The 15,443-nt window shown below is 37.8% G+C and overlaps 1 protein-coding gene across 8 annotated transcripts in view; it reads left to right on the top strand.

Moving 5' to 3' along the window:
* Positions 1 to 15,443, top strand: part of LOC121322071 (collagen alpha-1(XVIII) chain-like) — a 119,171-nt gene that overhangs the window by 68,127 nt on the left and 35,601 nt on the right. For all 8 annotated transcript variants that reach the window (XM_041261574.1, XM_041261568.1, XM_041261569.1 and 5 more), the window contains one exon: positions 13,508 to 14,046. In XM_041261574.1, coding sequence (XP_041117508.1) covers positions 13,508 to 14,046 — 539 coding nt within the window. The remainder of the gene's footprint in view (positions 1 to 13,507; positions 14,047 to 15,443) is intronic.

A 15,443-nucleotide genomic window follows, 5' to 3' on the forward strand; every position in this document is an offset into this window, starting at 1 on the left:
TTACAGTAAATCTTCTGAGATAGGTATAGGCCTTCCAGCTCATGATGGATTTGTTTGAACCAGCTTTTGTAGTGGTTGTTGTGATTCACAAGATAATAATCTCTGGAATTGAATTGAATGGTAGGCATGCTATTGGCTTTGAACTATTTAATAAACTGAACCCTGTTTATGAAAAGTTTTACAGTAAAGATTTTTTTTATCTATATTCCACACTAATTAAAACTTATTATACCCCCTGTTATTATATTTTGAGCTATTTTTGTAATTGTAATTATACACGTGTGAGGCAAACGTTTTGTTTTATTATAGTTTTGGACTCAACTTTTATTTTTATAACCATACAATGAATACATATGAGCTCAAATAATTTGTATATGTTGGCTTGTTCAAGCATCTAATGCATACGTGAGCCTATGGTAAACGCATTCAGGCTGTTTCTCTGTACAGGATCCCTGAGCCAAAGTATCATAGGGTAAGGTTTCCCAATCCTGGTCCTGGGGAACACCTGTGTCTGCTGGTTATTTTAAAAAAGATAGAGATTTTACTTTAGGTATAAAATTGTATAATGAACATAAATTCTTAAACTTTTTATAAGGTACTCTATTTAAAAAAGCTCAGATTAGGCAAATTATTAATTCAATTAAGGATTCAGTTATTTTAATTGAGGGCTTGGTTGGAACAAAAACCAGCAGGGCAGTGTTCCCCCAGGACCAGGGTTGAGAACCACTGCCTTAGGGTACAACCCTGCTAACTGACGGCTAGTGGCTCTGTCCCTAACATCAACACTTGTACCTTTTAGTCCACATACTAATCAATACAGTTATGTTGTACCATTTCTGGTTCATTATTTACATTGTTTAGACAAATAGTCACCAGTATATCTCTGTTTGTTTGCTGTTTTTTTTCTTCTCATATAACTAGCACAACAAGTTAGCAGACGCTATTTACGGACATTAGCTAAAAGGTTTGTCTGCTCGATTTGAGCTCCTTGCAGTTCTTACCTGAGCACTGCCGATTTGAGTGTTTACAGAAGTAGGCGAAGAGGCTTAGCCATTGCATTTGTTTATCGGTTTCTTTTAAAGCCCTAAACATTCTTTTTATGCTAAATCTGATGATCATGTGGTAGAGTCTCATGATGTACCAAGAAAGGCATGCTAATAATTACTGCGAATAAATTTGCAGTGACAGAGTGGTTTCAGCTGCTACAGGGCTGCCAGGGAGTTTGGGCAGCTAAAAGGCTTTAACAAGGCGCATTATTATTATTATTATTATTATTATTTATTATTAGTAGTAGTATTATAATACCTCCTGATGTGTTTCCAAGCTATGGATTCTTTAACGTTAACATTTAGCAGTTGTTGACGATATCTAACCTCTAGAACTCGGTTCTGGTGGGCAGGTGTCCCTGCAGGTTTTTATTCCAACTGAACCTTAAAGTACTTTTATTGGACCTTATTAGAAGCTCAATTGGTCCAATTAACTAATTTTTGGTTAGAACAAAAACCAGGAGGGACACAGGCCCTCCATGACCTGAGTTGTTCACCACTGCTCTAGAATGATGTGGGTGTTTTTTTTTACTGTACTAGAAGTACTGTGAGGTGTGACCATAGCAACGCGATGGTGACTTGCCTGATTGTACACCAGGTATCTGTTTTCAGCTGGGTTAACTGTCAACAACAGTAATTTATAACAGAGGTATTCAGCATGTGCTAAACAACACATTACAATCATTCCCTAAAACAGTGGGAAAGGGTAATTGGCAGGTGCTCAAAGTTATTAATTTTTTGCTTTCTTATTTTGAAGGCTCGTTCTTTTTAGTCCTTATGGCATCTCAAAATCTATATGGACAACAGACTACCAAATAAATGGTCATTTATGTGTGTATATATATATATCTATATATATATATATATATATATATATATATATATATATATATATATAAGCTTCAAGCTTTTTTTCTCATTATTAAACAGTGCTGCATTTTATCTGGTCTCAATCAAGCAACATTTACACCCGATCTATTGGTGACTTATATTTTCCCATTTTTATCCAAAGCAGATTTTTTTTGGTGTCACTATTGTACGTTTGTCTGGTGGTACAGAGCTGTGGATTGCATGCTTTTATATGAGTTGTCCGCATGTGCTGGCCTCCGCTGTGCATGGTACTGTAATGCTGGTACTTGAATTGACAGCACTTGAGTTGAAGTATACTAAGGCACTATGGTTTGGTTCTTGTAATCTGCCCTGCAAGAGTTAGTTTCCAACAACTAATTTACTGTACAGATGCAGCATATATTACTTCAGCAATGAGTCGAGAGCATTGTTTCTGGCAGACTATTAAAAATAGCTGTCTGCCTGTGTGGGAATTGGAATGGCGGTTTTATACTGTAAATGACATGCTGGGTGAAAAATAGCCTTTTGTCTTTTGTACAAGGATGTCTTTGACGGTACCAGATTTCTAGCAATTGGTCCATGAATGAAATTGGAGGAGGTTATACAGTTGCTGTCTATTTCCTATAGTGATGATTATCATCTTTTTTTGACCGAGTCCCTTTGTACTTGACTACAGAGATAAGTAATATATTAAAGCTGGCTGTCTCGGGTCAAGCGGTTCACACACCAAAACTCTGTCGAGACACTGGCTTACACGTACAAAAATTTGTACGTTTGTGTGCGTGTCCTGTTTTTTTTTTTTTTTTTTTTCTTAAATGACGTGTCGTCATAAAATTGTTGGAATTCTAAAACGTAGGATGTAAGGATGCCACCTGTCAGCTGCTGCTGCTGCATGGTGATAACTTTCCTTTTGCTACAATATTTCATTGCCCAGGGAGTTGTGGAGTTTTGCAGTTTCTACTGGCATGTGCCCCAAAGAAAGTGCCAATTAAAATGTGCAAAACTCCATGTAAGGGTAGTGGATTGCATGAAAATAACTTGTGTCTGAAGTTTTCAGACATGCATTATAGGGCAGGTGGGATTGGTGAGTCAGCAGTGAGTATACTCTCATAAGAGCAAGTTTGCTCACTTACTTGAAACTGAAGCTTTAATGTTTTTGATTCACATTCAGATAATAATACTTAGCCATTGTATGTATGTAAATATATTAAAAACAAAGAAAACCGTAGTATTACGCACAACTTATTTTACTGAAGTGTGTGTGTATGTATATGTGTTCACAGTTTGTTGTGTTAAAACCTGAAATCTTGATGCATTTAACTGGGATTTTTTTTTCTCTTTGATTTACAAAACCTACTCAACACTTTCAATGTGTGAAAAAAATGGGGGGGGGGATTAAAAAACAAATCAATTAAAAATAACCTGAAAAGTCTTCTTTAGATAAGTATTCACCTCCTTTGCTATGACACTCCTAAATAAGCTCAGATGCAACCAATTGCCTTCAGAATTCACACAACAAGTTAAATGGAGTCCATCTGTGTGCAATAAAAATGGTTCACATGATTTCAGATTAAATACACCTGTCTCTGTAAGGTCCCACAGTTGGGTAGTGCATTCAAAGCAAAGATACTACCATGAAGACCAAGAAGCTTTCAAAACAACTCTGGGATAAAGTTGTGGAAAGGCACGGATCAGGGGATGGGTATAAAAAAGATTTTAAAGGCATTGAATATCCCTTGGAACACAGTCTAGTCGACCATTAAGAAGTGGAAGGTATACGGCACCACCCAGAATCTGCTTAGAGCAGGCCGTCCTCCCAAACTGAGCAGACGGGTAAGAAGGACATTGGTCAGAGAAGCCATCAAGAGGCCAAGGACAACTCTGAAAGACCTACAGCGTTCCATGGCTGAAATGGGTGAAACTGTCCATGTGTCAACAATTGCTGAGGTACTCCACAAATCTGGCCAGTATGGAAGAGTGGCAAGAAGGAAGCCATTTCTGAAAAAAAGCCTATGTAAAATCCTGCTTGGAATTTGCAAAAAGGCATGTGAGAGACTCTGAAAAGATGTGGTAAAAGATTCTGTGGTCCGATGAAACAAAAATTGAACTGTTTGGCCTAAATGCAAAGCATTATATCTGGCGCAAACCCAACACAGCACATCACCCAGGTAACACCATTCCTACTGTGAAGCATGGTAGTGGCAGCATCATGCTATGGGGATGCTTTTCATCGGCAGGGACTGGGAAGCTTGTCAGTGTAGAGGGCAAAATGGATGGAGCTAAATACAGGCAAATCCTTGAGGAAAACCTGCTTTAGTCTGCAAAAGACCTGACTGGGATGGATACTCGCCTTTCAGCAGCACAGTGACCCCAAGCACACAGCCAAAGCAACACTGGAGTGGCTTAAAACACAAAATGAATGTCCTAGAGTGGCCCAGTCAAAACTCAGACTTGAATCCGATTGAGAATCTGTGGCAAGACTTGAAGATTGCTGTCCACTAATGATCCCCATCCAACTTGACAGAGCTTGAACAATTTTGCCAAGAAGAATGGGCGAATATTGCATGATCCAGATGTGCAAACCTGTTAGACTTAACCCAGAAGACTCACAGCTGTAATTGCTGCCAAAGGTGGTTATATACTTCTTTAACCAAGACATTTCGGGTTTTTTAAAAAAATTTCATTAACTGTTGTTTCACAATAAAAATTGTCTTGCCTCTTCAAAGTGTAGAGTAGGTTGTGTAATTCAAAAGAAAAAAAAAAATCCCATTTAAATGCATCAAGATTTCAGGTTGTAACACAATAAACGTGAAAACATCCAAGGTGGGTGAATACTTACTATAGGCAAAAGAGAGAGAGAGAGAGAGAGAGAGAGAGAGAGAGAGAGAGATTACTGCAGATAATGCAGTTTGAGTGTACTTTGCCAAAAGCATTGTGTCTGCCATCACTTGAGATTCTATCACAACAGTCATTAAAATATGACATCTGGCTGAAATTCAGATGTGAAGATGAAGATACTGTTATTCAGTAAAAATTAACACATTTGCTTTCCTCAGTAACATATTATTAAATATTAAACGTTACAATCAATTTATTTAACTTGTACAGTATTTTTTTCCCCATGTCATTTAACGAGGTTTTCAGAGCACATTCAGCCTGGAATTTCATTTTTCTTTTCTCCCTCTTGTTTTCCTTTCATCTGTTATCAAATGTTCTGTTAACCACTACTGTATCATATGACCTTCATGTCCTTGGATCAATTTACAACAGAATGTACTCTCTTCATGGATTAGGGATGTAACGTGGGCACTAAAATAAATATTCGAGTCCTCACTTTTGGCCCATAGAGCAAACTTTTAATTATACATTCTCAGTCCTCATTAAACAAGTCATTACAGGTGATGAAATGTCACACTGTACTTTTTTAATCAGTGAAGGTCACCAAAAGTGAAAAATCAATTATTAACTAGGTGAGTAATGTTCACCAAAATGGTACGTTAAAGAAATAGTTCTAGATTATCACCCTTTAAATAAAGCTGCAGAGGTGAAGGCTGACTGCTGTAAGTACTCTAATTGGGGCAAACGAATCAACAAAGACTGTGTGCAGTGCTAGCACTGGCATTTTGAGTGTTTGTTGTGGAAATCTTAGTTGGAAGGCAAACCATTACATATGTATTTGCCAGTAATACACATTTTTACAAAATTATGAGGATCTTTTTAATGTATGTGGAACAAAAATCACAAAATGTGTGGTACCAACACTATTGGTGTCTGTAGCCTACACCTAAAACGATTTTTGGCACCCAGTGTAAAGTCCCACTAAACTTCCTTTTATACTGCCAGGTATCTTACTGTGGCGCCTTTAAGACTTGCCCCCCAGTGCTACAGTTATTGAAATGTGTTTTGGCTTCTTATCTGTAAAATCTGTACTGTTTGTGACAGTTTATTTACATTTTACAAGCACAAAAAAGACCTCGTGTTAAATCTAGGAAAGGAAATTAGTTTTCCTTTATATAATATATATATATATATATATATAATATATATAGATATATATATATATATATATATATATAATATATATATTTATATATATAAACAAGACTGAGTGTTATAAGTATAAATATAGCCTTGTGTTCACAAAGGCTTGGTATGTCTACTACGGCAAAAGGATTCTAACATTTTATTTTTGAATGTCTATGCTTAAGTTTTGCCATATTGAAACAAATTTTCCACTAAAAAAAATAAACGCTCTGTGAGATCGGTTAACAGCAGCCTCATAACCATGCTTTATGGACTTTGTGAAAAATGTGGTTTATCTGCCAACTATTCACAGTGCGGCAGAGTATTGGAAAAATCATTTAACAGGTTACCAGCAAATGGTGTATAGTTGTTAATGCCAAGATTGAGAAGGATCCCTGCTACTTTTAAACCATGTTACAGAGGAACGAACTACAGTACATATCACATGTTTGCCACTTAGTTTGACATTCTCTTCAGTAAAAAAGTCAGTCTGTTTCCAGGCTTCATTTTATAATACCCCTGGCATTAATGAACACAGTAGAGCATGCTTGACTCTATTACAATACAACCCCCAAAAAATGTAGCTAACATAAACAGGCACAGTTATTTTAAAGGGGAACTGAATTCAACCAGGAAGCTTTTTTAAGCACAGTTAAATATATGCTTTGTGCTGTAGACATTGTCCTGGAGTAAACTTTAAGTATTGGTGCAGGAATATTGGAAGAAAGTGGCATTCCGTGTCCTTTCCAGTTTAAAATTATAGAATCATGACTCTGAGGGTTTTCTGTCTATTCTTAACAATCTCTTCAAAATATATCTTTTCACCTGCTCAACCTAATCACTGGATGTTACCAAACTACCGAACTCTAGAGGTAAAGGCCCTACCTGGACTTGCAGCACACCTCACCATTAGTGGTCTGAAGCATAATGAGGCAACAAGCTCCAGTTGACTTTCCCCCCTAACCTTGCAGAGTTGAAAGAGGAATACAGCATTCCCTTTTGGGTCCTCTGCCGAGATGGGCAAATTAGCAGAATTTGAGTTTGAACCACAATTTCATGGCTCGCCCTGCCCTCAAAATGGCAATGATGTTTTATATAAATGCGCTGGAAAATGTTGCTTGTCTCCTAAAAACAAATCCCTACTGTGAAATGTTTGCTGCAGTATGAAAAAAGGATTTACACAGATTAATAGTGTCTTTTTCAGCCCTGAGGCAGTGCCATGCTCAAAGGAGATGTTTTAATTGGTGACACATGGTTGACACGGAGAGCAAAGTTCAGCATGATAAACGGAATTCAACCAGATGTTTCTTATTTTCCCATGAAATGTTGGGCAGCGCACATGCTTTGGAAAATACTTGTTATTCCCACCTGAATGGTTTCTCATGTCTGCCCTGAAACAGAAGGTCCTACTGTAGAGCTAATGTTGAGGAAGTTTATTTGTGATCTAAACTTCTGTGCTCTCGGTCTCAGTAGAAACCACCAGGGAGCCATTGCAATTTCGGTAGTTAAATACATGGCTATACAATGTCTCCAACACTTTTGGGAATTGTTTCATTATTAGCTTAGTTGCCGGATTAGGTTTTAAGCTGTCAAAGGTTAAGAAGTGGAGAAACAGATTTCATGCTTGAAAAAAACATTCCAATGAAGGAACAGTTGATTCACCAAAGATACAATCTTGCTTTTATACTGCTTTACAAAATGAAAAAAAAAAAAACAATAGGATGGTTTGTGATGTTGGAAGTCATTGAAGTGAGGCCATTCACTCGTATAACACATATAACAATTGACGATATTATTGCTCAAATTGACATTAAAAGCCATTATAGAACAAAGTAACTTCATGGCTTATATTTGTTTTACAGGGTTCTGCAATATATAGATTTAAAGGGTACTCTGAGTATCAAGTAAATCTGTTTCAGATTTAAAATAGGAACAGTAGGCAAACGGCCACCCGATGAAGTTAATACATTTCTAGAGGTTTATTGGGTCTCTGAAATTACCCATATATGGTTTATTTTAAGGCAATTTCAGAGTTGTCTTTGGCAAGAGTTCATTTGTACCAATGCTGTAGTTACAGTACTGCTGAATGAATGTGGTTCTGATTGCTGTTTTTTGTTCATGTAATTGTTGCTATGACAGTACAGGATTTTGTTCTTGTAAGGTTATTGAGATTTGGAGTGGTGTTGCACCGTATGCAGTGCTTCAATTATCTGTTGCTGAAGAATCTGGCAGATGGATGTGGAACACATTGTAGGTGATCTGTCCTAATGAGGCTCTCTGACAGGAATGCATGACATAGCTCGGTTATTTAATATGATGCCAAGATATTTTGCTCCCAGTTCCTTGCATGTAAATTTATAACAAGGAGATCATCACTGTATTGCAGTGTGGGAGAGCTGCACTTATTACACGTCCTTCTGTAGAAAATTAGTTGTTTTACCTTTTTATTCTTGGATTACTACAGCACTCGTAGCCTCTTGCCTATTTAATTACTGCACATGGTGCTAGCTGTATTTTTTTTTACCTATTTTGTCCTGCTCTGAGTGACCATTTATACTGATGCATTTCTCTAAATGTTTAGGAAAGTGTGCATTGGTCGTGCTAGCACTAATTTGTTATATTGAGAATGGAAATAAGACACCAATTACATAGCAGTTTGATCCATTCTACTGTTTTACAGTAGAATTGCTTAAACTGCTATATGATGGTCCATCTTTCATACTTTTCATTTAATACTCAATGGTCTATATTCACTGAGCGTTTACACTAGTGCAGCAGTGGCTTGCCTTTTCTTAATTGTAAAACATACTGGTAATGTTAAAAATGAATAAACATTGTGGGTAAAGACAGAAGCGATCCACTAGACATACAATATGAGTTTTGTGCAATTTGTTATCAACAATAATGAAAACTAGAAGGATCTCTATAAATGCACATGGTACCTGATACTGTGACCCCATAAAACTGTTTCCTCTCAACACAGTGGCTGCATTGACTAACTAGCATTGACTGTCCACCGAAACAGTCCCCTGAGTGTTCCCAGAAAAGCAGAAAACCACCCCAGGAAAGCATACAGTAACTGCGGTCATAAGCATATAAAGCCTGCAGATGCATGCCAAGTGACAACCGTCATCCTGCAGTGGCCCAAATCCTCTATCTTCAACACTGGAGGAGAGGCACCTGCTTCCACTCGATCACTGCGTTTATAGCAGGTCGCCTCGAATTTATTGTCCTGTCAGTATTCTAAAGCTGTTTGTGGGGGCCCTTGAATTAACGCGCTTAATTTAACAACATTTGACAATAGTTTATTTTTACATTTTACAAGAAAAAAAAGGTGCCACCACAACACCGGATTAAAATTATTTGTCATTTTTTGCCAAATATCAGCCCATTGCCCCAGCATGCAATGGAATGTTCCTCCAGCTAGCTAACTGAACCATCAGCCACACACTTGACTGTCTGAGGTGCTCCTAAAACAACTGCAGGCTTTAAATATATTTACAGCCTGGGGATGTTTTATTTTCGTTCTAGTCAATTATTGTAAATGGGCTGTAGGACTTGCATTAAGTGTGAAACTTGTATGTTTTTGATTTTAGACAAAATCACCGTCCCAAGCACATGCATAGAGTGATTTAGGTTTCTTCCAGCGTAGTATTATTATTTCAATACTACTACTACTACTACTACTACTATAATAATAATAATAATAATAATAATAATAATAATAATAATAATCGTGTAGACACAAGTAGCCTGGACAGGTTCCAAGAAGAAAGGAAACAAAAAAAAAATAATACATCAGCTGCTAAGCACCCTCAAGCTAGAATTCTGATACAACATATAAACTACAATTTACAATAAGATCCATGTACTGTACAAGATTTGTTTATTTTTTTACCTTTGCAAAACAGAATCAATAATGCAATATTTTGGAAAAGTTGGAAAAAATAAATGGATATCCAATTTAAAGTTGATCTTCTAAGTAGTTTTTTTTTAATGATATATTTATACACTATATTATTGTCAGCCACACTCTCTTCTTTTCAATCATAACTAACACCAAAAAAAGGAAATACAATGGACCCTTTTGTAGTCAAAAGCAACAGACAGTTTACCTGGTCCTGAATAAAAAAAAAAAAAAAACTATGGAAATGGATTAGATGACAATATGGTCCACCTTGCAAATACTGTTAAACCCCTTGGACACAACAAGCAATATAACTGTTAAGTAAGATAAAAAATTTCAAACCCTATTTTATTTAATCTTTTTTGTTACTTTGGGGCTAACTAAATCACTTGCTCTCATTGTTTTGTCTACAGTCATAAATCACAGGACATTTGGGTTTTCTTTCTTTTTTTGAAGATAAAAACCTTCTGATCCTAATCTTTTAGGTCTAAAGTGATTAATCACTAGCAAGTGCCAAACAAAAAAGTGGTGATGTTTTCCACATTATTTTTATTTTTTGTCATTGAGTTTTTAATGTGTATTTCAAACGGAACCAGATACTTGTATTCTGAAACATCGCCCCATTGCAAGCAGGTTTTATTCATGTCGGGCAAGACTGCTGATCTGACAGGGGCTTCTGTATCCATGCTTTGAGTAACATCTCAAGTGACGACTCTATCTGGAGAACACATTCCCAGAGGTGATCATCACTGAGGAGTAGTCATATACAATGTAAACACCTTGCAAACTTGTTTGTTAATCAGTGTCATTCTGACAGCCTTGGTATTTAGCAGTAGAAAAGCAGTGTATCGCTTTCCATGAAGTAAGATACATGTACTATTATAACTCACTCTTGAAATGCTTATGTATTGCAAAGAACATAATCACCAGGATGTTATATTACAAGGGCTTACTGTGTGATGAATGGGGGAACAACCATTTTTTGGCAAAACCAGCGGATGTAAGTAGACTTCCAGAGGATGCATTACAATTTGTTTGTTTGTTCCGCCATCAGTTAATCTTCCTAAATATTCCTATCCACATACACTTAAGAAAGGAAATACGATTGTGAAGATTTGTACACAGCTGCCTATCTGAAGTTAGATTAAGTAGAACTGTTGCACAGCTAGCCAAGGAAATCATGTATATATTTGGCTGTGGCTGTCCTGACATGCCAGATGGAGAAGTGTTTTACATGAGGACCTTTTAGATTTGGAGTTCACTAATGGGTATACCAGGAACATAGATAAAATAAAGTGCTGGCTACTACTGAGAGTTGGTAAGTGTGTGGTTCCGAAGTGTCCTTATAGAAAGGAAGGAAACTCCATATGTAGTTCATCTGCATTACTGTTGAACTTCATTCAATCTGTGAAGCCTGCAATGCATGAGAGACCAAAAGCTCAAAAGATCTGATCTGGCCCTAGAGAAACAAATTGGAGACATTTTTCTTTCTCGTCAATCCTATAATGTAAAAACAGTCCAGATTTTCTTCCTGTGAAAAAGGAAAGCATGCCAAGTTGGCCTTCGAAGCTTACTAAAAGGACATTTTGTGGTTAGATGGTGTGCATGGCTTGAGCCTTTTCCAGAGGATGTGTTGTTTTTTTTGTTTTAGACATGATACTAGGTTGAGATTCAATACGTGCCAAATACCCCCAAACTTTAATGATTCTCATTTATGAATTGATCAATCCATGCAATGAGCTTAGTCATGAAGAGTGAGCCAGCATGATCAAGGAGATTGAAACCTGTTTTGAATCATACCTCTTCTTTCCTGGGGTAAGACTAAAAGTTTATTGGTGGTATAGCTGGTGTATTCCCGGTCCACCCTGCACATACTGTAGATCTCCTTGTGAGTTCAGGTGGGGTTCTAAAGCCTACAGCATAGGACCATGTTGTGCCAAGTACTGTAAAGATGGGGTATACATTGTGGAATACAAAGACATTTGAAGATAAACCAAAATGTACTTGTGACTGCTTAGGTAGAAATTGTTTCTTAAAATCTTTGGTTTAAAAAACGTCTCTGGAACACAACCTCAAACCATAGTGCTGAAGCTAAGCAGTTTTCATGTGGCGGATTTGACAGTTGAAATGTTTTCAGTGCGCAAGGGGATAATCTCAGCCATCCAAACATAATCTCTAATAATATCCAGTTTGCAGCCTGCAATAAAAATAACAGGGAGTGTCTGTTTTATACATTTTATCTGTCAACAGGAGAGAGTTTCTGTTTTCCCTGTGTCTCCACTCATAGCTGCTGTGCAGATTAGGGTCAGTTGGTTTATTTTAAATGTATGAATGGGAACAGGGCTGTTTAACTCTCATCTCACGGAGGTCCTGCTTTTATTTGGGTTCTTGCAGAAAAGCTGTTACTGTGGCAACATGATTTTTATTTCAGGTTTGAAGGGGTTAAGACTAAAACTGATACTATATGTTAAGAGGGTGATTTTCTGGAAATAGTTTGTGGCATTTAATGATGGTTCTGTCTGGAGACTCTTCATTGTATGTATTCCTTTTTCATTTTCCATTCTCACACTCACATGTTTAAACCCATTGGACTGGCTTTCCTAGGGAGTTGCTGAAAGATTAATTTCCTTTCCAAGTTTCCTATGTTGGAGGTTCCCTGTTTCAGAGGTTGTATATGTGCATTTCTGTGTTTTTATGTATTTGTGTGTGACTTCTTTATGGGCTTCTCCCAATTGCTGGTAAGTTTAACCCTTTTGCAGTCCATTTATTCAGCGCTTGTCAGGCTCGTCAGGTCCAATTTATTTTCACATGCGAGTTCAGAGTAAAACAGGTTTAAAAGGCATTGAATCGCAAAAGGACGCTCAGTACTGTATCTCCAGCCAAGCCCCACCCCTTGTTTGCTGTATTTTTCACATACCTCTTTATGGACGCTCATACTGATCCTCTCCTGATCACTCGTTTTATCACCAGCTCCTCGATAATGTGATCAAAGTCATTATTTTATTACTATAACATCTCACAAGGCTCTGCAAATGTCTGTGATGGTCTTTGAGTGGATGCAGAAGCAGCTACCTCCTTTGTCATGTCTGTGTTATCTCTGTAGTACATGGGGCTATGAGATATGCCCTTCTTTTTCTGTTTTATTTGGCCCCTATCGGTCTCACTCGGCCATTGAAAGGTTTTCTCTGCTTTTTCCGGAGAAAAATTGAGTAGAGACCTGTGTTTTACGTCTTTTTGATGATGTCGGACAGGGTCTGACATCGTACTGGAAAGGGAAAGTTATAATGTCGGACCTGATCCTACATAGGGCCGCAAAGGGTTAATGAAGTTTCATAAGACCACTTTAACTAGTACAGGTACTGTACCTTCCCCTCTGTGTCAAGGACCCATTTTAATTAAGAACTACAGTAGATCTTTTATCAAATAAATAAATGAAGCATAAATTTGGTGACTGTTCAATGTAAGGTAATCCATTGTCTGTGTGTGTGTTTGCACAAGATAAGATATAATGAGATTTTGACAAATCCTTAATGGTGATTTATTTGATTATCCCAAAAACTGTTCTTAAGAATACCCCGTTTGGCGGCATACCGACAACACATTGTAGATAACTACACCTTATTTTAAACAAAGAGGATTTTGAAGGGTGTATGCTTAAGTCTTTTTTGTTTTTCTCTTTCAGATGATGTAGGTGTATCCTTACTACAGTTGATAGGCGACCCGCCTCCAGAAGAAATCACCAAAATCTACGGTCCAGACAACAGCCCTGGCTATGTGTTCGGCCCAGATGCCAACACAGGCCAGCTGGCTCGTGCTCACCTTCCCAGTCCCTTTTACCGGGACTTCTCGCTCCTCTTCCACCTGCAGCCGACCACCCCCAATGCTGGTGTGATCTTCTCCATCACAGACCCCACACAGGCATCCATGTATGTGGGTGTAAAGCTGTCTGCTGTCCAAGCAGGCAAACAAAAGGTCCTCTTCTACTACACAGAGCCAGGGTCCCAGACCTCCTACCAGGCAGCAGCCTTCAATGTTCCATCGCTAGCCAACCGCTGGACACGCTTCGCCATCAGTGTGGAGGGTGAAGAGGTGTTCTTCTTCTTGGATTGTGAGGAGTCTGAAGCAACCCGTTTCGAGCGTTCACCCGACGAGATGGAGTTGGAAAGTGGCGCAGGGGTCTTTGTTGGTCAGGCTGGAGGAGCAGATCCAGACCGATTTGTGGTATGTGAGTTTTATTCCCTCTCTCCGAATTGTAGCTTTATACTCAATATCTTGCAATATTTGAGGAAGTCGCCATGCAGATTGCATGTTCAATTCTCATACTATTTAATGGTCAAAGTCACCTTATCCACCACCAACTTCTAAAGTTAGTTTCTAAACATCTCTGATTTATAATATGGTTAGTGCCTGACATTGAAGCTGTAGAAATGATACATATACAGTACGTTCATTTCCAGTTGTTTGCTGAAGTTAGCAAGATACATATAAATGGTTCCAAACCTGTTTTGGGGAAAACTGGGGTGAACTACTTTTCAGTTGACCACAAAGGATCAATTTGTTCATTTCTTTCCCCTTCCTCTGTAAATCCAATTGCTAGCCTTTTGACCTTTACTGCAAGCTGTGAGAAATGGAAGGTCACCCACCATAGCTGGTGATACCACAGAAGAGGAAATGTCATGATGTGTCAAATGAACTGGAAAGGAAATTATTTTATTACACTTCACATCTATGGTGACGGCAATCCTAGCCTTTGGCTTTAAAGATTTGCTGCAAGCTTTGAGATAACTCTTGGGACATGCTCAGTATCACTCACACCAGAGCTTGGAATGGAACCACATTCCTATCCATTTGTATGTTAAAATCTTTCAGCACCTTGTATTGTTAGGCGTAGCAGTGAAAGAAACATAACTCAGCTTGAAGAGCGAAGTAGCTTACCAGCTGTCATTGTCAAAAAGGTCACTCGTCGTTTAGGGGTCTAAGAATTTCAATGGAAATGAGTTTGTACATTTCAAAGACCCCAGAGGTCTTTTACTATATGTGTCAACTTGCACAGAGTTTGAGTTTAAAGACTTAAGATATACAACAAATGAATGTCAGTAAAATCTGGCTTTTTGAAATGGCACATTGTACACACATACTGGGAGGTGTCCAAAAGATGAATTCCTTCTCTGAGGCCACCAGTTAGTTCTTGCCCTTGATTTTCAAGGAACTGAACATACATGCATTGGGATTTCAAAGTGTTATTATAATGAGCCAGACAAATGTTCATCCTGTTCTCATTTAGCTACAGTTGTTTCTACTTCTGTTTACGACACCTCTCAACCTCCCTTCATTATAATGCAAACCTATGATTATCCCATGTCCAGTATTTATATTAAAACATGCTAATCTGAATGCTTGAGTAGGGTAAGTTTAAACAAAGCTCTATAACTTTAAATGAAAAGGTAAAACTTATAAGAAACCAAACAAATTTTACAGCATCCAGGAAACCATCTGGTAGCCACAGTCCAGTTGGTTTTATAGGGAAGTGAACAAAAACACTGCTTAACTAGACAAAATGTAAATTATTCCAAGTCTTTAGAAATGATGATTAAGGGTTGCCTATAAAACCTGCTGGA

The sequence above is a fragment of the Polyodon spathula genome, chromosome 10, assembly GCF_017654505.1.
Source record: "Polyodon spathula isolate WHYD16114869_AA chromosome 10, ASM1765450v1, whole genome shotgun sequence".
Taxonomy (NCBI): Eukaryota; Metazoa; Chordata; class Actinopteri; order Acipenseriformes; family Polyodontidae; genus Polyodon; species Polyodon spathula.